We start from the raw sequence: 24,417 nt of genomic DNA on the forward strand, positions 1-24,417 counted from the left end.
GAGTCACAACACTGCTGGCTCCGGACTGCCTGGCCAGGGGCTGCGAGAGGCGGGAGGCTGCCCACTGACCTCAGCCGGAGCTGGGCCTGCTGGGGCCACCTCCTGCCACAGCCAGGGCCGCAAGGGAAGCGTCGGAACCAGTGATTTGCTTCTGGCTCAGAAACACCAAGAAGCAAGGGGGCGGTGGGGTGACAGGGTTGGCAGTGTGCCTTGGCCACTTCAAGGGCAGAAGGAAGAACACAGAATTCGGAACTCGGCTGCATCCTCTCTTGCAGCTGCTCCTAAGCAGCCGGGTGACCACAGCACATCGCTGAACCTGCCCAGGCCTCCACTGCTGCCACACTGGCATGCGACTCAAAGGGATATTGAGATTAAACGAGATGATGGCCTTGGACTGGTGCTGTGTGGAGCTCGTCCCAGCTGCTGCTATCTGAGCACCTCCACTCTCTGACTAGAACCAAGAGGACCTTGGCATCGGCTGCGTTTTCGTTCCACCCTGCTGTTTCTCCCAGGACCAATATGGTACTTTTATGAGAATTGGCAAAAGGTTGCCCTTTGGGCCAAGGCAGCCCCATGGGGACAGGACAAACAGGAGGAATGCAGGAAGCTGATGGCTTCAGCTGGGAGAGCCCATGGGAGGCACACCCACCAGGCACAATGGCCAGTGACTCCAGGTCATCTCTTCTGTGAGCCAGCTGGGGGCGGGCGGGGCAGGGTAAGCCAAAGGGCATACTGGCAAATAAAACTTGAAGAGTTGGGCTTACTCCCTCTTGGAGTAAATATCCTCTTGGAGATCTTCCCTCATCACCCTCCGTAAACTAAGAACTTCTCTTCCATCTTGCTTCGTTTTTCTCTAAAACACATCATTCATGACCAGCATTGCAGCACAGCAGGTTAAGTGGCCACCTGCAAGGCTAGCATCCCATATGAGCACAAGTTTGAGTCCCAGAGGCACCACTTCCAATCCAGCCCCCCCCCCCACTAATGTGCCTGAGAAAGCAGTGGAAGATGGTGCAAGTGTTTGGGTACCCACACCCAAATGGAAGACCTGGATGGATTTCCTGGCTCCCTGCTTCAGCCAGGGCTGAGTCAGGCCATTCTGACCATCTGGAGATTAAATAAGCAGATAGATCTCTCTCTTTCTCGCTCTTGCTCTGTTCTTCCCTCATCCCCATTACTCTGCCTTTCAAATAAATAAATCTTTAAAAAAATAAATAAAAAATAAAAGACACTTGTCACCTACCTCCTGCTATGGTATGTATGGAATATACACAAACATTTTATAAATGTGCAAATATATATATGTGATGTGTACATGTGTGTATATGTGTGTGAGTACTACACAGACACCACACACGAGGAAAATGCATATCATGAAAAAACTCTACATGGATTTCAAAAACTTTGGCACCAAAAATACACCTCTTTTAATCCTATCTTCCATGGACTTCTAAGTATCCATGTGTGTGTGTGTGTGAGCGCATGTGTGTGTTTCAGTTCATTGTCTACCTCTGTCTAGAATAAAATGCCTATGAGGTCACGGGTTATTTTCTGTTTTGTCTACTGTTTTGTGCCCAGTGTCTAGAGTAATGTTGGTACGTGAATATTTGTTGAGTGAGTGATTGAACTAATGTAGTATTAAATAGAAAGAATGCATTGAACATTATCTTCCTAGGAAGTTGTCTTCTGCCTTACTTCAACATCAATTATTTACAAAGGGGAGGGCAGGGGGGGGAAAGAGACACAGAAACCCTGTGTGTTATATGGGGACAACCGAGTAGCTCTCTTGCGTTGTGTAGCGTCCCATGTAGAACGTGATCAGAAGGACCCTAATGGCTGATTATTTGGGATTTTCTAGAACAACAAAGGAGGTGAGCATGTGATGCAGCGGTTAAGACGCCTGCATTCCACACTGTGGTTGCTGGATTAGAGACCGAGCCTTGCTTCTGATTCTGTGATTCTTCTGATTCTGAGGCAGCCATGATGGCCCAAGATTTGGATCTCTGCTACCCACGTGGGAGGCCCAGTTTGGGTTCTAATTTCCTGGCTTTGGCCCTGCTCAGCCCCAGTTGGTACAGGCATTGGGGAATGAACCAGCAGATGGAAGATTTGCCTCTGCCTTCCTCCTTGCACTACCCATCTCTCTGTATCACCCTTTCAAATAAATTCAAAATAATTGTGTAAGATTTAAAGAACAATAAAGGATATATGTATTTGGAAAAAGGACTGCCAGTGAAGAAAATGCCACATTACCTCTAAGCAAAAATAAACAACTAAACAACTAATTAATTGCACCATTAGGAAATACTTACCAGATTTTCAGTCCCTAAGAATTTTGGGCCCTTTTGTTTCACTAGAGTGTATATCAGTTTTTGAATCAGAAGGTCCTAAGTGCAAATCTCAGTGCAACCATTAACAAACTATGATGCTGGGCAGCACTTTTTAATCCTAATTTAGGGCCCTAAATATTGTGCACACTAAAATGATTATAAAAAGTCCTATCTTAGGCTGGCGCCGCGGCTCACTGGGCTAATCCTCCGCCTTGCGGCGCCAGCACACCAGGTTCTAGTCCCGGTCGGGGCGCCAGATTCTGTCCTGGTTGCCCCTCTTCCAGGCCAGCTCTCTGCTGTGGCCTGGGAGTGCAGTGGAGGATGGCCCAAGTCCTTGGGTCCTGCACCCCATGGGAGACCAGGAGAAGCACCTGGCTCCTGCCATTGGATCAGTGCGGTGCGCTGGCCGCAGCGCGCCAGCCGCGGCGGCCATTGGAGGGTGAACCAACGGCAAAAGGAAGACCTTTCTCTCTGTCTCTCTCTCACACTGTCCACTCTGCCTGTCAAAAAAAAAAAAATCCTATCTTATATTGATACTGTAAGGATTAAATGCTAGCTGGGCCAAATAAAAAAACATGTAAAAATACCCAAAATGATGCCCCTTCCTATTGAGTGGAGCTAGTTACTCTTAACTTAAAGTTTTAGCCAGTGTAGAACATTCTCCAAGCCATTTAAATCATCTGACTTGGTTGCAACATCTCATATGATTCCATATATGTGTATGCGCACCTATGTGTCTAAAATAGACACGGCCTAAAATTTGGACTCTGAATAAATACTAATTTTGAAAAGAGAAATGTACAATATCGTCAGGATGGTTCTCCCATTGTGAAAAACCATTCATTCATACCATTCCTCTTTATTCATTTTTTTTAACAGTGAGCATGTATTACTTACATATCCAGGAAAAGTAAATACTGTTATTTTAATTGTGAGAAAGAAGAGACAATTCTTAGGATAAAAAGAAAGAAACCTTTCACCCACATCACAGTTCCCATGCAAAGCATGAATTTGCAACTGCAAGAAGCCATAGAAAATATGAATTAGAAAATGCATATCTAATGCATACTAAAATGCATATTAAATGCATCGTAAAAATATTTTCCAAAAACATGCTTATTTGCCACTTATTTGATTCATTCACAAATATTCATCAGAAGGATGTGATTGTTTAAGTATGGGAATCACATTCCTTCAGTTTTAAAACAGTTTTCCAAAACCAATCCAATCTATCAATTCAAGGCATTTCTTCTGCAAAAATGCAGGACACTTAGATATTTGTCCCTGGGAAAAGTTCTCACTTGGAGTCAAACCATGCACCACCCAGCAGAGGGAAAATGCCCACAGCAGCTGTGCAAACACAAAGACTCACCTGGACCTTGACTGACGTCTGTGGCAGCATTTCAAAGGGAGGGAATGGGAGGAGAGAAAGAGAGGGAGAAAAAGGAAGAGAGTTAGCAGCACACACACACACAATGCAGTGTGCCCTTGCATGACGTCCAAGCTCATGCAAGCCCCCGAGCGGGCTCAGTTTCAAAGCTCTTACTTCTACCTTCACCCAAAACCACCCATGCAAGCTCAGGGACCAAGCTCCCTTTCCACTGTGCATGTTAGAAGAGTTTCATTTTGCATCTGTCCGGAAAGACACCATCCTGGAATCAGATCGGGCTGCAAAGAGCCAAGCAAACTGGAATCCTGCAAGAATATTGGTTAAAATATTCTGGTTGATTTCCACACACCAACACCCAAGCCAATCCTCCTTTTCTCCAGATACCAAACACTGGACACGAAGTCAAGCAAGGCTTCCCAGCAGAGAGAAAAATTCATAGTAAACCACATCCTGAAGAATGAAGGAAAAAAGACAAATGAATTAGGAACAAGCATTGTTGCATTATTTACCACAGAGGGAGAAGGACACAATGTCACGAAACATCCCCAAGTCCCTCCCCAGCATTCCCAGTAACCACTCCTCATCACAGACAGCAGTGCCTTTGTGTAAGATTGTATCAGTAGAGCATTCGCCCTACAAACTGATACTCACTTTCCCCTTTAATTCTTCTCCTCGCTTTTCACCCCATTGCTAATGACATGAATTGCCATTTGAAATCACTTTTGACAGCTACAAATAAACATCCAACTCTGGAAAGGATGACATTTGAATTAGGCCAATGAACTTTCTAAAAATGAACACCGGTTCATTCCCATCATCTACACGAACAGCACAGTCTTATCCTCCTACACTCAGATGCGAAGTAGAATCCAACAGGAGGTGAAATGTGAACCCCCATGCATACACAAGTATACAACATGTACCCAAAAAAGTCAGAGGCCTCAGCATCTCCATCTCCCCATCACCACCCATGTCCAGAGATTCTGACCTCCTCTGGATCATCGAACCATGTGTCATTATTATGCATTCATCAAAAAAATATTTTAAGAAAATGGAAATTCCATTTGGACATTATGCATTATATACATATAATGAAGTATCATACCACACCTAGCGAAACATACAATAAAAACTTTTTTAAAATAATCCTGCGGGAGAAGCCTAACAAAGGAAACCCAAGGCATTGTCAAAACTTTTAGACCCAGCCCAAGGGGATGTATTGCAGCAGAGGAAGAACAAGGGGCTGCTTCAGAAAACCACACTCCACCCAACAACCCTCTGTGATTCACGTAACATCACTGAATGGTGGATCTGACATAGCCAAAGACATTAATTAACTAGCTTAATTCTTTTTGTGAGGATGGAGGATGAAAGAGATTGAGAGTCTTGCGCAAGCTCACACAGCTGGTTCAGGGAGGGAGATTAAAAATAGATCCTCCATCTCTTGGACCCAATCTAATTCAACATCCATTCAACTAAATTCTAGGTCCCTGAAGGGAATAGGGGGCCCAAATCCAGTTTGTAGACTCAAGTGAGTACCTGGAAGCCAGGGGACTCTGCATGCGAATCTCCCAACTATCCTATGAGTGGGTTATGATTTATCCTCTACGCCTCTAAGTGCGTGCCTTGAACAAAATGAGTAATGCTCTTCATGCCACCAGTGGAAACACTGGCATTTATATTTGTAAATCAACAGGTCCGTATGGCCGTTGCCCAAAGAAAATCCAAGCCTTGGATAGTCTGTGCTGTACCCTAGCATCCGGGAAAGGGACACCCATAGCAACAGCTGAGCATTCCTCAACCCACACCCTGTTTTCCCTAGAAGCTGTGCCTGCCCAAAGAGACTTCTAGAGGGTTCTGAATCATTCCTCAACCACACCTCCTTTCAAGTTTTCTGCTAAGTTAGATTTAGGGGTGGAGTGGCAAGAGGAAGGAAGAACAAAGGCAAAACAGAAGAGGTGGGAAGGGAAAACAGGCTGCATAAATAACCAAGCAGGGCCACTAACTGTGACTGATGGATCGCCTAGAATAATGGCTGTTAAAATACCTCTTAATTCAACTGTTTACATGTGGTGGAAGTTCTGTGGTCGACCATCACACGGTTCTTCATACAAACACATTCTTGCAGGTGCAAAGACCCAGGGATATAAGGTTTCTGGGAACCCCAAAGGTCTCTTGATACTCGGTGGTTGCCCATTTTGGGGGTTGTAATTACAACCTTCAGCTTTGGAGAGGGACATGTCTGCGTTCAAATCCCAGCCTAGGCTGTGGCCATGGGCCCATCACGGACGTGTAAATCGTTTTCCTAGAAAACAGCAGTAACAACAGGGCCTTCCCCCATGGGGTGTTAGGAGAATTAGATGAGATTAAATGCTTGTAAAGCCCTTAACTCGGTACAAGACAAACACTGCATAAATGTTATCTGCTCTGATTGTTATCATCGTGAATTACCACAAACAGAAGTACCCAAAAATATTGACCAGATGGCTCACTGGAAACACCGAGAGACCACAGGAATTAAGCGGATGATGATTTGGGTTCATTCTTCTGCTTCTGAATGAGGATACCTGCATCGGCTCCTTCTCCCTTTGGTGCTTTCCTCTCTCTCCAATCCTCAGCATGAAGTGGAAGAGGGAGATAAAGAGTTCTGGGTGAGCAGAAACAGGGGTTAAAATAAATTTCATTCTTATTTCTTCTGTTTTTCTTCCACAAGACTTAATGTAGGTCAGTTCTACTGGGCATTAAAGTCCAGCCCAGCTCTTCCTGTCAAACAGGAGCAACAGTGGTTAAGATACCACTTGGGAGTCCCTCATACCACACTTGCGTGCCTGGGTTTGAATCCCTGATCTACACAGATTCCAGGTACCTGCTAATGCACACCCTTGGAGGCAGCAGGCAGAGGCTCAAGTACTTGGGGGCTCCTGGTTTTCACTTAGCCCAGCCCTGGCTGTTGCAGACATTGGGGGAGCAAAGCAACACATGGAAGATCTGGAAGATTTCTCTAATTCAAATACATAAAAAACATAAATTAACTTTAAAAAAAAAAAAAAAGAAGAGCAACACTACCACCAAGACAAAACCCACTTAGCTGGGGATCAAGATCCAAGCTTGATTCTTGGCTGTGGCACCAACCCGGGAGACATTTTGAGTGTTGTTTCAACTGCAGGAATAGAGACGCACGGCTACCTGGCCCCTGGCCCAAGAAGCAGAAAGTGACCTGAATTGGTAGACTCCATTCTGACCAACAGAATGAGTTGGCAAAAGCAGGAGGTTGATGGGAAAAGGGGGATGGTTAAACAGGACTTCGGCAGTATCCATCTGCTACAAGGTCTACCCAGCTTCCTTGCCCACCCTGTCTTCCTCGCAATGTTTCTCATCCCTAATCCACATGGCTTGGTAGAAGTACCCCCCACTCCCACCTTAGCTCCCAGGGTAGTTGGTCCTCTGGACTCAATAATAGCTCAGGAACAGACATGCAACCCAGACTCAACCAGTGAGTTTTTCCAGGGAATTTTACTAGAGCTACCAAGAAATAGGGAGCTCTTTTTTCTCTGCCAGATTCCTTCTTTGTCACCATAGGCAGATATCCCACTTCAGAAAGAGGCCAACGTAGAAGCAAACAGTTTCTTACTATCATAAAGGAGAGGGGGACAGATCGAGAGTCAAATCGCAGCCCTTCCTCTCTACCCACCCGCAAGCACCTACACTTCTCTGAGGTTCCGTCTTCTCAGGTGTCAATGGGCACCTAACAGCATGGATCTCAGTGACCCCTCGTCATCTATCCACCCTTCAGCACACCATGACTGAGCACATGTTATAGGCCAGATACTGAGGATATAAGCAGCGAATGAAACAGACAATACCCTTGGGTTTTAATGCTGTAAATAATAAAAACAGAGATATCTAACACCCAGTGGTTGGCAGTGCCGTGAAGAAAGGAGAGGCAGATTAGGTAGCAGCAGAGGGTGCCCATTTAGAGTGGGTAATGAACAAAGACCTTTCCTGAGATGTAGCATCCAGGCTGGTGCCTGGACAAGGTGAGGAACAGTCTTACACGCGCCTGGTAGACCCGGCAGAGACAGCTCAGACAGGGAAACAGCAAATGCCAAAGCTCCCCCACAGACCCTGCTCAATTACTCCTGCTGCTGCGACAGGACCAAGGACTGGCTCACACGACCCGGCACCTTCCCTCTCCTGTCCTCCTGTCACTCACACACGGTTCTTGCCACATAACAGTAACAGGTACTCGAGAAACGTGCAGGGGGCAGAAACCCCTGATGAGAACTAGTTGTGGCTCTGTCTATGGCCACCTTCTTTACAAGGTTGCCACACAGAAAAGAAAGGATTTGAAACCCACCACCCACCTCCACCTTCAGCATCACAACCAAGCAAGGGGCAAATTGGGGTGTTCCCACCTCCACTCAGTACCCCACAGACATATTCAACAATACCTTCAGCTTCAAGGTCACATGCTCAGCAATGTCATTGTCAAGTTAAAAACAAGGGACCCTCCAATTTCCCCTGGTGCACTTGTAGAAGAGCTCAGCCCAGGAAGACCCATACCACTGTTCCTTCAGGCTGGATCACCCCCAAAGGAAAGACCCCAGGACCCTCGCCTGCCCAGTATCTCCACACCCCCTCCCCACATCCCTGGAGGAGCTCTGAGGAGCAGGAGGCAGCCCGTACAGCCAGCCTACTGCCAGCCAAACCTTTGGGATGCCACCTGGAGAACTCTGAGTCTGACCCATTTGGAAGTGAGAAAATAGAACATAGATTTAAATGCAGTGGTGCTCTGAAAACTCCAGGCCCAGCAGTGTGAGAAAATAAAACAGCAGGAGGTAGCTGAGGAAGCACTGGCACGGGTGAGGATGCCACTTTCCGCACATCAGTCTTATCTGGCTGTCAACTGCCTTTTCTTGGGCAATTTGCTAAGTCTGGTCTATTAAAAAAAAATCCATCCATACAGGAGGTTTAAAAAGTTCATGTAAAATGTATATTATAGAAAAAAACCATGCATGCATTTAAAAGAAATTTTGCAGCCAAATCAGCTTACCTTTTCAGTACATTTTTGCATGAGCTCTTTGAAGAGCTCTTGTATGAAGATACACGCACATACATATTTATACGAATTTTTCTGTGACCAGCTTTGGGATCCAATGCTGCTCCCCCATGCACACACCCCAGGCTGAATAACAGTAGTAAGTGTAGGCAGAGGGAGCTCTGGGAATGACAGCCTCAGACACTAGCAGGTAGTGAGACAATGAGTCAGAAACACCTGTGGCTGTGGCCCAGGTGAACCTTCCTTGCTGTGTGACCACAGGAAGGGTTTTGGTTGCTTTCTAAGTTAATACTCTTATTTAAGAGAGCATCAGAATCAGCAGCTAGCGCTGACACAGGGCACTGGATGATCCAGGCACTGTTCTAAGCCTGGACGTAGGACAAGCTTTCACACCCATTTTACAAATAACCAAAGTGAGGCCCAACAAAGCCAGGGAGCAGGCACGGTTGTGTCAGTAGAACTGGAGCCGGAGCTCAGGCAATGCAGCCGTGGACTTTCTCTCTCTGTGTCAGCTACCATGTTGGCAGCATCACCCCGGCAGAAGGTGACTGGGAAGATAAAGCAGGATACACGCGAGATTAATCACAATTAAGCTCATACTCCCTGAGCTCTCCCTGTTGCTAGATGCTGTGCCACGTGGTTTCTATGCGTTATCTTATTTAATCCTCACGACAACTCGACAGGTGGCAATGTCATTCATCCCATTTTACAGATAAGGAAACTAAGACCTCAAGAGGATGTTCTTTGATTATTAACACCTCGCAGACTCAGGAGCACATCAGAGAAGGACCAAGCTGTGTTTCTAAATCACAGAGTCCAGTCCCAGGGAGCTACGAAGCCAGGCTAAGAATATTGGGCCTTGCATGGAATGAAAAAGATGTGTCACGCAGGGCAGAAGGAAGAACTCAAAAGCAGTATGGCCACAGGCCTGGAGAGTGGGAGCCCCTCAACTGGGACCCCTCTGTTCCTTCTTCAGCCATGGCCCAGCCCAGGCACTGAGCAGTCCACAGAGCCACATGGATGTTCCCACTCCTTCCTTAGCCCTACCCCCAGAGAACGCACTCCAGTCCTCAGGATCCCTTATGCAACTGCCACAAATCCACACAGGCTGGCCGTGGCCTCCCTGGGTACTCTTGCTGCAGGCCTCAAAGATCAGGGCCGGCATCCACTGAGGACTGCACTGGGCCCTAACCTCAGAGCGAGGAAGAAAGCAGAGCCTGCTTGCCCCCCAGCACCCACCCTCTCCTGTCCCCAGGAGAAGGAGCACAGAGCTGTCCCTTCTTCCCCAGACACAAGAACTCTGTTTTAGTGACAACTAAAGCAAACTCAGGGCAGGCAGCAAACAGGTTGGGCTCTTCTCAGTGGCTGGGCTGTGCCAACGCAGGAGGAGCAGCCACAAAAGGCCAGTGGCCTTAGCTTTATCCCAACAGCTGAGCCCATTTATCTGCCTTCATACAGGACTGAGCCCTGGAGCCCTGCTGCTATTTGCTTTTGTTTCTTCATGCTAACAACTGCAGATTCTGAGACTTCTTGATGGGGTAGCATCATGGGTACCAGGCATCCCAGGAAGGCAGCAGCATGGAAGGGGCCAGAAAGAGCAGGAAGAAGCAAAGAGGACCCCTTCTCTGGGCCGGGTCTCTGCAGGGCCCAAACTCTGTTAGGAGCTCTCACAAACAGGCAGTGGCCTTGGCTTAGGGGACCGATGACCATTGGGAGCAGAGGCCAAGGGACAGTCAACTTGTTACAATCAGTGCAGATGGCCATTTCATAAATTTTGGATGCTTTGGAAATTTTGAGTATAGACACAAGGGTAAGGTAGTCTGGTCTTCAAATCCCAGTGTTGCTACTTGTTCTCAAAAAAGTGTATTTTGGCAAATTTCTTAGTTTCACAATTCCTCTTGTGCCACCTGAGAACAATGGTAGTAAGGTCAGTTCTGCTAAAAGCATCTACAAACATACTCAACTCACTGTGCTATGCAAGATCGCATTGTAAAAGCCGCAGGCTGCACAGCAAGCATTGAGGCTTTGGCACCACCCCCAAAAACTTTATCTGTGACACATGGTAAAAGCTGGAAGCCAGTTTCACACCCATTAAAGAGTGAAGAAACAGTAAGTACTGCAGTCACTATAGTACTTGAAAAAGACCTCCAGTTCTCTTGTGGGGAAGCTCGTGAATTTCTGTCACGTAGGGGAAGGCAGACCTCCTGGAATGGGACAGAGAGGTGGCACGAAATATGGCAAAGGACTCCTGGTGCTGGGGGTACCCACAGTGTCTGGTCCAGGTGAGAGGAGTGCGCCTGGTGTGTGTGTTCCTACCCTGGATTCAGCTGGCTGCAGAGTTCTGCCTTCACCTCGTGCTTCTCATGGAAAAATCATGCATAATCAAAAGCCAAATTATTATGCTCATACTGTTCCCTAATATATCAATCGCATTGGGAACAAATTTGCATTTTCAAAACAAGCGTTAGAACGGACTGTCCTGAGTTTTTATGACTCTTGCAAAGATCAAATGAGATGATCCATAGAAAACATATAGCACAATGCCAGGCACATAGGGAACATTCAGCACACTCAACAAAGTCATTGATATCCCTGCTGGCTGTTGACACATCCCCTGGAAACCGGAGGTGACAAGTTGAGCTTCTGTGCACCTGTTTAAGCCTTGCCAACAACAGGTATCTCTAAGTGATATTTCCCAGCCTTAGGAGGCTGGCATCTGCAATAGTCTCCCACACCACAGGACAGGAGTTCTGAAAAATCCTCATAGCAGATGGGCACTGCTTGGGACAGGATTCATATGCCAGATTCCTAGGCAAAGAAATCGGTGCTATCCTCTCTAAATTGCTGCTATGACCCACCAGAAAAAGGAACACACACACATACCTGCATCTCAGAGAACATTGGGAAATCAAGAGAAAGATTAATCTAACAATAGGGAGTCAGATCTTCTGGTAGGGCAGAGAGGAGGGCACCACAAGAGGGGAATGAAAGCCATCAGTCCTGTGGTGGCAACACACTAAACAGACACCTTCCATCTCCCACCTCCTGCAGGCTGCACACAGGTTAAGAGGCGGCTTCTGGGGGCCGGCGCTGTGGCGTAGTGAGTTAATGCTCTGCCTGCAGTGCCAGCAGCCCATATGGGTACCAACTCAAGTTCTGGCTGCCCCACTTTCGATCCAGCTCCCTGCTAATGCACCTGGGAAAGCAGTGGAAGATGGCCCAAGTGACTGACCCCTGCACACCCGTGGGAGACATAGATGAAGCTCCTGGCTTCAGATCAGCCCAGTTCTAGCCATTGCAGCCATTTGGGGAGGGAACTAGCAAGATGCAAGACCTCTCTGTCTCCCCCTCTCTGTCTTTAGCTCTGCCTTTCAAATAACTAAGTAAAATCTTAAAAAAGAGGCAGTTGGTGAAGCCACACAGACATAAGTGAAAATCCTGACTTCTCCCCACACATGAGCTTGGACATGTTAACTAACTGAGCCTGAACTTACCCATATGTAAAATGGGTAATAGATCCACTTGGTAGGATTTTATCTAAGGAGTTAGTGAACACAAAACCCTGAGCAAGGTGTATGGCACAGCAGCAGTACTAGTCCATGTCGGCAACCTTAATTATTAGATTACCTTGAGATGATCTGCCCCCTGGGGAATTACTTACTCATTGGGAAGGCTAACTTCTTGGAGTTCATGCTAATCGAAGAATGTTATCAGAGAAGTAGTGTGAATAGATGTGACCGCTGCAAACTGCAATCGGATTCCATGAAGACTTGGAAAACTAGTACCACAGCTCCTCTATAGGGAGCACTGTTTAGAACACAGAAAAGAGCCCTGAGTTGGGAGTGGCTTCTTGAAGCCTCCCTTTACGCCTTCCTAACCATGGGAATAAAGACACCAAGTGCATGACCAGGTAGCCCTGAGGTTCAGATGAGACCATCCATGTGGAAGTGCCTTGTATACAACCAAGTGCTATTCACTCCAGAAACACGAACCTTGAGTCACTGTGTGAGAAAGAGGACTAAGCAGGATCCTTATCCACAAGGATATCATCGAAGAGGTTTTTTGTTGTTGTTGTTGTTTTGGTTTTTTTTTTGTTGTTTTTTTTTTTTTTTTTTTTTTGACAGGCGGGGTGGACAGTGAGAGAGAGACAGAGAGAAAGGTCTTCCTTTTGTCATTGGTTCACCCTCCAATGGCCGCCGCGGTAGGCGCGCTGTGGCCGGCGCATTGTGCCGATCTGATGGCAGGAGCCAGGTGCTTATCCTGGTCTCCCATGGGGTGCAGGACCCAAGCACTTGGGCCATCCTCCACTGCACTCCCTGGCCACAGCAGAGAGCTGGCCTGGAAGAGGGGCAACCAGGACAGGATCGGTGCCCGGACCGGGACTAGAACCCGGTGTGCCGGCTCCGCAAGGCGGAGGATTAGCCTAGTGAGCCGCGGAGCTGACCCATCGAAGAGTTTTTTAAGGCCAGCTGCAGGGGTTTTTATCCACGGAATCCCTGCCAGTTACCGAAAGCCTCCTGTATGTCAAACACCTGTGGCAGCATCGCATAAAGAAACTTCACAATTTCTGTTTGTGGAAAAACAGAATTAGAGGACTTTTTTAAAAATACAATACACATGGTATTTATTATGCATCTGCACCTTGGAAGGCTTCTCTGGGTCCCTAATGTGGCAAATCTCCTGAGCACTGGGGCAGGCGCTGTGGCACAGCTGGTAAAAGCTGCCAGGGATGCAAGCATCCCACATGGGCGCCGGTTCCAGCCCCAGCTGCTCCACTTCTGGTCCAGCTCCCTGCTAATGTGCCTGGGAAAACAGGAAGATGGCCCAAGTGCTGAAAGAGGTTCCTGGCTGCTGGCTTGGGATTGGCCCAGCTCAAGCCATTGTAGCCATCTGGGGAGTGAACCAGCAGGTGGAAGATTTCTTTCTCTCTGCCTCTGCCTCTCTGTAATGCTGCCTTTCAAATAAGTAAATAAATCTTAAAAAAAAAAAAAAAACACTCCCAGGCTCTGTACAAGGAAACTGAGAGCTGGGCACAGTAGGGGAGATTTGTGATCCAGTGCCCGGGAGCCCTCAGGGAAGGGCTGGGGCCAGAGGACCAGGCCGGAAAGGCAGCAGAGTGGCAATGGGCAGTGCACCTGGCCCCTTGGCATTCCCGGCAAGTTTATTTTAATGCAAAAAAAAAATTAAATCCATGCATGGTTTTTTATAATATGCATTTTACATGAACTTCTTGAAGACCCCTAATGCAGCAGAGCATATTTATGATCTTATTTACTTCTCCTGGTGTTTCCTGTTATCCCCACATAACAAGGACACCAAGGTTCTGGGAAGTTTATAACCCCAAGTTCACTCTACCCATCAACAGTGGCCAAGATGTGAACTCAGACTTCTCTGAACCCACAGCCCTTTGTCTTCACACTGCACCAACCTTCCATCTCAAATGATTTCTTCTCTTGCCAATCTAACCTCCCAAATCTATCCCCATTCAGCACATGGGGCGAATCTCAGGAGACTGGAGTGGGCTTGTCAAAGCCGGTGGGAAGCATGTGGAAAGAACTGATGGTGATGCAGGATTTCACAGTGTCTGCTGCAGGGTGGGTTGGGGGTGGGGCCCAAGGGTCTATACTGCAGAGACAGGATTGTGTTGGGGCAGTTCCTCCAAACTGGATTCACAGAGATACAATATCCAGCAAGACGTGAGCAGGTATGACTTGCAAAAAACAACACAAAAATCTATGGTCAAAATTTTAAAGACCAAGTTAGGGCTGGTGCTGTGGCATAGCAGGTTAAGCCACCATCTGCATCGCCAGCATTCCATAAGGTTTTGGGCCTCTGAGCCCACATAGGAGACCTGGAAGAAGCTTCTGGCTTCCAATGGGCCCAGCTCCAGCCACTGTGGACATTTAGGTAGTGAACTAGCAGGTGGAAGCTCTCTCTCTAACTCTGCCTTTCAAATAAATAAAAATAAATATTTTTTAAAGAGACCAAGTTTAAAATGGTAATCAAGTATTCTAAGACTTCAGAAGCCCTTGCCTATACTAAGATCCACTGGGGAGCCTGAGAGGGCATATCATCATTAGGGATATGAGCGCACTCCAAGACATTCACAGAAAATAGAATTAAATTCATTTTAGTGCAAAAAGAAATTGAAATCCATACATACAAGTAATCTTCAAAAAGCTCATAAAAATGATTATGAAAAAACTGCAAGGATTTCACAAATTTATGCACTAAAATAAACTTACCTTTTAATCCCATTTTCAATGAACTTTTTGAAGTACCTTTCCATTGGTGTTTACCAACCAGACTCTTTGCCCACATAAAACACCCAGTAACATCTCATAGGGTTCAGCTGGAGGATGCCTGGCTTCGAGAGTCTCAGAACCGATGAGGAAGCTCATAGTTTGCCATGAGCCTCATTCCCACGGGGAGCTCTGTGTCTGGTTCAACTCAAAACAGCTAGCAGTTACCGGCCGCTCCTGCATGCCAGATCCTCCACGTAGGCACTGAAGACGCAAACCAGTCTGCAGTTAGCAGTAAATCTGATACACCCAGAGCGTGTGTAAGCATGATACGGTGGCCGTATATAACCATCTGTTCTCACACTTGGCTCTAATGGGCTGGAGGGGGGGTTGGGTTGACAGAAAATGCTTCAAAGTGTTTTACTGAACAAACCTTGAAGTGGTACTCAAAGACCGACAGCAACAATTAAGTGGAGAGAAATTGTGCAACAAAATCTCACCCCGACTTGATGCTGAGGCTGACACTGAGGGTGCGGGACACACAGTTTTGAGCTCAAATGCCAACTCTGCTATTCATCTCATAACCTTGGACAAGTTACCTATCAAATGGGGATCACTGGACTCATTTCCGAGTTGTCAGGAGGATGCAAAGAGGCCAAGGCACATGAAGCACCAAAGGACTTGTCTGATACCATGGTCAGCACACGTGGCTTTTTTAAGAGGGTTGAGGGTGGGGCGATTGATCACATCCTGGGATACCATGTCAACAAAGAATCTGCAGCTGAACACATGTTTGGCATAAAAGGAAGGTCATGACTGGTTAGCAGTGTCTGCCAGGACTTGAGAAGGAGGCAATCACATACTGGCTCAGGTCAGCTATAGAGCTTTCCATCGAATGTCTCCCAAAGGGTCCCCGCCCTGAGAGAAGGAGTTCTTGTGACCAAGGAGACCCCAGAAGAAAGCCAACAGCCCTACTAGAAGGTTTTCTCATTTCTAAGCCTTTGCAGATGTTCTGCTTTCTTTTATACCTCCTCCTTTCTTATTTTTTATTTGAAAGGCAGAGAGAGTGGTAGAGAGGTAGACAAGGAGGGAGGGGGAGAAAGAGAGAGAATATCTCCATTCACTGGTTCATTCCACAAATGGCTGCAATGGTCAAAGCTAGGAGCCCCGTGCTTCTTCCAGGTCTCCCACATGGGTGCAGGGTCCAAGCACTTGGTCCATCTTTCACTGCTTTCCCAGGTGGATTAGCAGGGAGCTGGATTGGAAATGGAGCAGCCAATTCTCAAACCTTGGCCCATATGGGACACTGGTGTTACAAGCAGCAGCTTAACCCTAAGGCCCCATCTCTTCCTCTCATTAACAACAACAACAACAAATTACCAAGACTTGTTGCGACAACCATTTCTTGTGATGCTCTGGGTCTAAGATAATTTTGGGGTCTGAGATCTGCATTCAGCCTACTAATTACTGACAGTCCATTCTGAAGGGTTCCCCATGACTCTGCAGAGCCTTCCAGAAGGAGCTTCAGAAGCCAGGCAGAGATTTTCCAACTTCCAGGAGCCACAGAGACAGAGCAAGAGCAGGGCACATCCCTAAAAAGAACTGTACACTTCACCTCTCAGTAAAACACTCATCAGGTTATAGTCGTAATTCTGATAATCTTTAACTGCCATGCTCTGACAATTAAAAACTGTACAAATCAACCAAAGGAGAGGGGCCTATATGGTTGTTTGAAAGAGAGGAGAAGCAGAAAATTTCAGAGGCAGGGGCCCAGGTGGTCAAGCAGGTCCATCCCTTCCTCACCACAGGTTCATTCTGTTGGCGTTTATTTGCCTGCAGGTTATCCACATCCTGGATCCTGAGCTAGGGCCAGGGTAAGGCTATTGGAACAAGACAGACACAAGTCTTGTATTCCTGGAGCTTCAAGTCTAGCTGGGGAGATGGGCCACAAAACATCAGACAGGGGGCGGCACCGTGGCTCAATAGGCTAATCCTCCGCCTGGGCGCTGGCACACCGGGTTCTAGTCCCAGTCAGGGCACCAGATTCTGTCCCAGCTGCTCCTCTTCTAGGCCAGCTCTATGCTGTGGCCCAGGAAGGCAGTGGAGGATGGCCCAAGAGTTTGGGCCCTGCACCTGCATGGGAGACCAGGAGAAGCACCTGACTCCTAGCTTCAGATCAGCGCAGTGCGCCAGCCGCAGGAAGACCTTTCTCTCTCTCTCTCTCTCTCTCTCTCTCTCACTGTCCACTTTGCCTGTCAAAAAATAAAAAATAAATAAATAAAAAAACATCAGACAATTAACTCATGAGAATCGTGATCAGTGCGGTAGTCATACAGGACACTTTCAGAAACAGGGGAGGCCACACGGACCCCAGAGAGGGGAAATTAACATGTCCACCCAGCTAGATGGTGTTGGAGTAGAAGGCAGAATTGAGGTCATTGCACCCAGCTCACTGCTCTTCCTGCAAAGCCATACTGGCTCCAAGAGGGTCTGGGTCAAGAAGCCAGCATTCAGAGTGCAGTGGTGGCAACCGGGAAAGAAAAGCAAGTGTGCCAATCTCTGACTCCTCTGTATTGGAACAAGAGCACAAACTCAGAGTCACAGCTGCATTCCTGGACACTCGTGCATTTTAGCCATGGGAAATGGTCTCATGTGTCCCACCAGGGATCCTCACCATCAGCCTTTTAGAGTGAGGACAACAAGGGACAAAGGGGGAGCCTCCCCAGACACAAATTATAACGAGCAGACAGTGGTGCTGACCGCCCTCACACACAGCCACAGAGCTCTACTCTATCTGCTGTACTTCGCTTTGGAATTAATCAAACAAATCCCTTGATAAATCTGAGGCTGTTATTAGACAACACTAATATCCCCTTTAGAGTAATCCAGGCAAATACACCCAGGATGGGGGCTCCCAGTGGCTGGAAAGCAGACCTCCTGCCCGCTCGCACACGTCTACACGAGAACACGCACACGGACACGGCCCCCAACACCCACCCCAGATGTCTCTTCCCAACAGCCCCAGAGGCGTCTTCCCCGATTGCTTCAGGCAAGGGGGAAGAACGGAAAGATGGGAGGACAAGGCCTGGATTCCCTCCCTCCCCTCCCCAGCTCTGCCACTGACCTAATTTTCCACAAGAGAGGATTTTTTTTTCCTTTCTGGTGCTGCTTGTTTGTATATCACGCCACCCCAGCATGCACACGGCTTAAGGCAGGGCGAGCTAGGAGGTAGGGAAAGGCCGAGGGGCTTGGAACTGTGGCCCAGCTGCCATGTCTTAGGGAAACTGGAAATTCTGTTAGCTCAGAGTAGGGGTTGGTTAAGTGGACGCTACAATGAGGAAGACACAACATCAAGATCAACCGCATTTTCTAGTCGTACTCTTCCCTTTCCTAAACAAGAGGAGGTATGAATTCCAAAATGATCCAACATGGCTCTTCCGCTAGCCTTACTCATGATTTTATTAGGTTTCTTCATCCCTCCTCTACTCCTTAATAGGACACATGATATTCTTATCCTGACGTTGTGACCCCCTCAAGTATGCTTCAGATTTGTTGAAAAATTATCAGGAAAGGCATGGACTTTACTGGTAGGAAGATGATGTGGTTTCAAACCGTAAAGATTGACCTGGAAAAAAATTGACCTGTCAGGGGGAAAAAAAACACACAGACAAAATAGAAATGACAGCGGCTAAAAACGCACATGGTAAAATTTGTTATTGACTAAAAAATTGAAGGAAGAATCAAACATTCTTGACAAAATTTAGACCTGCAAACTTGACGTGAGAAAATTGGATGTGGTAGAAATAATGGCCACAAAAGAACACTCAAAATGGTAAGAGCTACATAGGTAAAAATGTGATGGGCATGCACAAAAATGACTGATCCATGGATCGAATCTCATTACAGAGTGCACGTGGAACACAACTGATCCTGTTAAGTCCAGTTCAGTAAAACAGACATGAATTGGAAAAATAAGAAATGGTTTAACTATGCTGACGAGAAAAATGGATTGGAGTTACTTGAGCTTCATATTATTTGGTTCTGAAAAATTGTCCCTTGGTAAGAATGTTCTAGTCTTTGTCAAATTCTGCCCATGCCAACGTCGAGTAAAAGGTCTCAGGGTCGAAACTGTGCCATCAAAACATCTTGAAAAATGCTAAATAAAAATAAGTTCTATGATTCTGGAGGTCCTTCCAGTCACAATATTTTTTTCTGATGAGAGATCAAAAAGTAAATAAAATTATACAAATGTTTTACTCATAGGAAGAACATTGCATGGGAACTGGCTAGCACAGAGACTCACGGTTCTCAGATTATTAGATTATATTTACCAGTAACATATTTAAAGCAATGTGAAGCCATTTTGCAAACAAACATAGGCTAACCCAAAAGCCGGCACTTCCTATTAGCTTATTTTCTTTCAAAGAGAAGGCATTTGATATCCCCTAAATTAAAAGGCATAAGGCATTTAATATCCCCAGAATAAAAGGGCACAATATCAGAATTTTTTAAAAAATTGAATGCCACTTTACAAAAAACTTATTTCTCTTGCTTTCATGATGAATGGTGAAACCTCCCTCTAGCCTCTGTGTGTCTTTGTAACGCAGGGTTGAAGACAGACTGAGCTGTCTCTCCGTGCCTCAGTTTCCCCCTTCATAAAACAGGGAGAAAAGGTAAGACTACCACAGTGCCTGAAACACAACAGCTGACCAAGGAATGTGAGCCTAAACCCCAGGAGACCCCAGTCAGAATCAAGCCGATTCCCAGCCTCCCCTCCACGCTGTGGAGTCTTCAGCGGGTCTGGAAAACAAAAAACAAAAAACCTCCAGCAAGAACAGCTGGAGAGCATGAGCTGATCACGGCAACCCCTTAAGCCTCCTCATGTGCCAAGAAAACACGCTGAGACGGCGGGAGGACCCGAGAGAACAGGACAGGGAGCTGGGGCGCTGGCACGGAAGGGCAGTGATTTGGAGATGCTCAAGCTCGAACGCAGGCTGTGGGTGGGAGTCACAGCGTGCGGCTGTTTGAGAAACAAGTTTCTTTAGGCTGGGAGCAAAGGACACTCACGGAGGCTTTCTAGTGCCACAGCCTTTCATCTTCACCTTCCCTGTAGGAAAACCTCTTCAGAGAGCCTCACCTCCAGAGTCTGCACGCAGGATGGAGACGACAGGGGGCTATCCCTTACAGCCCATCGCACAGACGGCTGCTCTCTTTCCCAAGCCCAGCCAGCCTCCAGGCATCCATCCACCCGCCCCTTTATCCACGCATCCCTCGATCCCTCTACCCCTCAACCAGAGCGCGAGACAGAAAAGTGAAAGACACAGTTCCTGTCCAAGATATCATACCAATCAGCCTGTCCCCAAGCCAAGCAAGTGACAATGGATACACGCAGTCCCATCTTTTAAGTACCATCTGCCCCTGAGGTTTTTCTGCCACCCATGTTCTCATCACATCTCTCATCCTGTTCTTTCCATCTCTATCCCTCATCACTAATATTTACTTATTGAGCTTTCGTTGTATTTAAATAGACAGGCAGACTGACAGAGATGTTCCATTTGCTGGTTCAATCCCCAGCTGCATCACCCAAGGCTGGGCCAGGTTCAATCCAGGAGCCTGGAACTCAATCCAAGTCTCCCAGAGGGGTAAGCAAGGACCAAGGCACTGGAGCCATCTCCTGCTACTCCCCACGTGTGCATTAGCAGGAAGCTGGATCAGAGGTGAGGCTGGGACTCAAACCCAGGCACTCTGATATGGGATGCGGGCATCTCAAGCAGCATTGTAACTCTGTCAAATGCTCACCCCCACACTCATCATTATTAATGACACATTTACTGGTTTACTTTTTTCCAACCATTTTTTGGTTTTACTTTTTTGATATTTTTTGATATTTTTGATATTTTTTTGCCCATTTGTTATAGATATAGCCATTTCTGTCACCGATCATGCCTGGGAAATAGGGTTCTTTGGAATCAATTAATTACTGCCACATATCTTCAAGTGCTACAAGGGAATGGATGCTGGACTGGGAATTAGCATTCCTGTGCTCTATTCCTGTTCCCCCAGCCACTTGCTACCTGAGTGCTCCGCTGTAAGCCACCTTGACTCTCAAGGTCAAGGTTTCATAAAAGGAGGTTGGATTATGATGCTCATGGGGAAAAGGAGAGTAAAATGCATGTGCTGGAGAATATGTAAATTGAAATAATATTTATTTTACAATTTAGTACAGTGAAAGATTTTCACTAAATCTTGATTCTTGGATAGTTGGGACCATGCTGACAACAGACCAACAACAAAATAACTCAAGGGTCATAGGTTGAAAAGATGGAGAGACTATGGGATTTCTGCCGAAGCAATGAACAGTGTCAATCATTTCAATTATGGCCCAAGGGATTATATAGATGCTAAGCTTAAAAAAAAAAAAAAAGTGGTAAGTTGAGGGCAGCTTGTACATTTCTCTTTGAAGAACACATGTCTGAGTCGTGATCAGAGCATAGCCTAATCAGTTGTGTGCAGGAGAGGGGGAAGGTTAGGAGACAGGCCAGTGGAATGGGCAGTGCACGCTGGAGGCACACCAGCTGGGACAGTCAGAAAAGGTCTGGGTCACTGGGGGTCACAGGAACCACCATCCAATGACAGGATGAACAGGGCATGGCAGAGAGAAGTGCACACTCCACTGTCAACTCCCGGGGCTCCTTGTTTGCGAAGCCAGGAAAGCCAACAACCTCCTTGATAAGGGTAGCTGGGAGAACGGAAGGGAGTCACAGGGAATGGACTTAGTTCAGTCTCCGGCTTGTAGTGAGCACTTTATGAGCATTAACGCTCATTATTATCAAATCTAGTCCATCAAATAGCAGAAAATAAATCCAAAATATGCCATGAAATTACAATGCAGCCCATGGCCTGTTCAGGAGCTTGGTTAGAGCTGACTCCTAAGCCAGACTTGGTCCAAGTCCTCCAACTACTGGCTCTCCGCTGGTGACCCGCAGGCAAGACACTCAGGCCAGCACAGCCAGGCTGAGTCCAGAGACAGCCCCGGGCTCCCATGACTTCCTGCAATGTCTTCGTTGTACCCCTGGACATCAGAGCCTTTGTTCTGCTAGGCTTGAGAGGGACCCCGAGCACAGAGACCCCTGTGGAGCCACACTGTTCCTTTCAGAGCACCCATCACTTTATAATAGCTCGGCTCATCAGGCAGCAGGAAGACGTGCCTGTCCTGCTCACCACACATTCCTGGTGCCGCTCCTGAGCCAGAGTGGACCTGCGGCAAGCATTCCTTGCTGTGGGTGGGCGTGGAAAGAGGCACCTCTCCAGTCACACCATCGGGTGTCAGGAAGAGAGTCTGTGTGAGCACGCATGCCCACGTAGGCTCCCTTCCCCGGTTCCCATCGCACGCCAGCTGGGCCCCTAACACCTCAATTTCTTCTGCCTAGAAAAATGTGGGAAGGCGTCCCCCCCCCCTCCCCAGGCTCCCCGTTCTGACTTACGCTGGATAAGCAACTTCAGATTGCTGAGCAGCAATGCACAACACAGCTGGGCGAAAACTCCTGTGTCCTGAAATTCCTGGAAAACTGTCATGCAGAGCAAGCATTCAGAGCTCAGACACAGCTCCCACCCCCAGCCCTCGAGAGCTGGAGACAGGAGGAAGGCAGCAAGCAGACAGAAAGGGCCTAGCCTCCGTTTCCTTAAGAAAGTATTTTTGCTTCCTTTCCAAGCACCCCACACCTGGGCAAAGACAGAGGAACCACAGTGAATTAATTACCAGCACTTTTATTCCTAGCTGAGCCATGGCTCCCAGCATCCCTAAGGCGTGGAACAACTGGTCCATCAGAACTAGAGCAATCTCTCCATCTCTCCTCTCAGCCCAAGACAAGGTGGCTTTGAGCTGTGCTTCGGTGACAAAACTCCCCATAGTTCTTCCTGTGACCCCAAAGAAAAACTTAGCCAAGGCATTTCATGTTTCACTCACAGAGCCTCAGAGAAACACAAGGTTCAAAGCAGAGAACTAATCTGCAGATCTTAGGCAAGTCACTGCATTTCTCTGGGTTTGATTCTTTCACATCTTCGAGTCCTTGATGGCCAGGGGATCCTGATGTTCCAAGAGCCAGATGCTCATTGTGTGTCAAACATCCAAAACCCTCAGTTTCATCACCTGTATGTGAAACAAGTTCTTTTTTGTACAAGAGTTCTCAAACAGACAAATCTCACTGGACTGAAGGCAGAAGAAAGGTCAACGTGAATAGTTTTGGAAAATAAATGATGCAATTCTTAAATAAATATTTATTTTATTTATTTAAAGACAGAGTTATAGAGAGAGGTCTTCCATCTGCTGGTTCACTCCCCAGATGGCTGCAACGGCCGGAGCTGCAACGATCCAAAGCCAGGAGCCAGGAGCTTCTTCCGGGTCTCCCATGTGGGTGCAGGGGTCCAAGGACTTGGGCCATCTTCTACTGCTTTTCCGGGCTATAGCTGAGAGCTGGATTGGAAGAGAAGCAACTGGGACTCAAACTGGTGCCCATATGGGATGCCGGCGCTTCAGGCCAGGGCTTTAATCCACTGCACCACAGTGCTGGCCTATTTATGCAATTTTAATACTGTCATTGCATTCAAACACATGCCCCAACTTCAACCAGGTTAAGAAAGTGTACTCTTAGGGCTTGCATTGTGGCACCACTTGCAACACTGGCATCCCTGATGAATGCCCATTCAAGTGCCAGCTCTCCACTGCTCATCCAGCTCCCTGCTAATGCACCTGGGAAGACAGCAGAAGATGCCCACATGCTTGGTTACCAGCCATCCACGTGGGAGACTCAGATGGAGTTCCAGGCTCCTGGCTTCAGCCTAGCCCATCGTTGCAGACATTTGGGAAATAAATCAGCAAAGGAAAGATATATATATATATATATCCCTCCCTCCCTTCCCCCGCATCCCCACTCCAACCCCCACCTGTCAAATAAATTTTTAAAAATATTTTTTTTAAAAGTATTCTCTGATTTTACTCACCCATGAAGAGCAAGAATTTTTAATTTTCCTTTGTTACCAATTTCCTTCCCCATTGCTGGCTATCTGCTGTGGTCTCTTTTATGAACTCCTTTCCTTCCATGATCCTAAATGTTAAGATTCTCAAAAGGTCTCTGGTTGAGCTTCTTCTCTCAACTACAGTCTTTCCCTGGGCAACCTCATCCATGTCCAAGTCTTTCACCACCTCCTATAGTAGCAGCCTTGAGTCGGTACCCAGCCCCACCCTCCTGCCCCTGTGCCAAACACTGCACCTACAGACCTTTGTATGTCTCCCAGCAGAGGTTCTGAAGAAAAGGCAGGGTGTGGCCAAACCAAAACATATTATCATTCCTCTTACCTTCACCCCAAACCTGCTCCTCCTCACACTGACTTTCCTGT

General features: G+C 47.2%; 1 protein-coding gene across 4 annotated transcripts in view; it reads right to left on the reverse strand.

Annotated features, from left to right (window-relative positions):
- The window catches only part of NRXN3 (neurexin 3), a 1,693,693-nt gene that overhangs the window by 1,652,157 nt on the left and 17,119 nt on the right, over window positions 1-24,417 (reverse strand). For all 4 annotated transcript variants that reach the window (XM_062181845.1, XM_062181844.1, XM_062181847.1 and 1 more), the window contains exon 2: window positions 3,703-3,720. In XM_062181845.1, coding sequence (XP_062037829.1) covers window positions 3,703-3,720 — 18 coding nt within the window. The remainder of the gene's footprint in view (window positions 1-3,702; window positions 3,721-24,417) is intronic.

Source organism: Lepus europaeus, chromosome 22 (genome assembly GCF_033115175.1).
Source record: "Lepus europaeus isolate LE1 chromosome 22, mLepTim1.pri, whole genome shotgun sequence".
In the NCBI taxonomy this organism is placed as follows: Eukaryota; Metazoa; Chordata; class Mammalia; order Lagomorpha; family Leporidae; genus Lepus; species Lepus europaeus.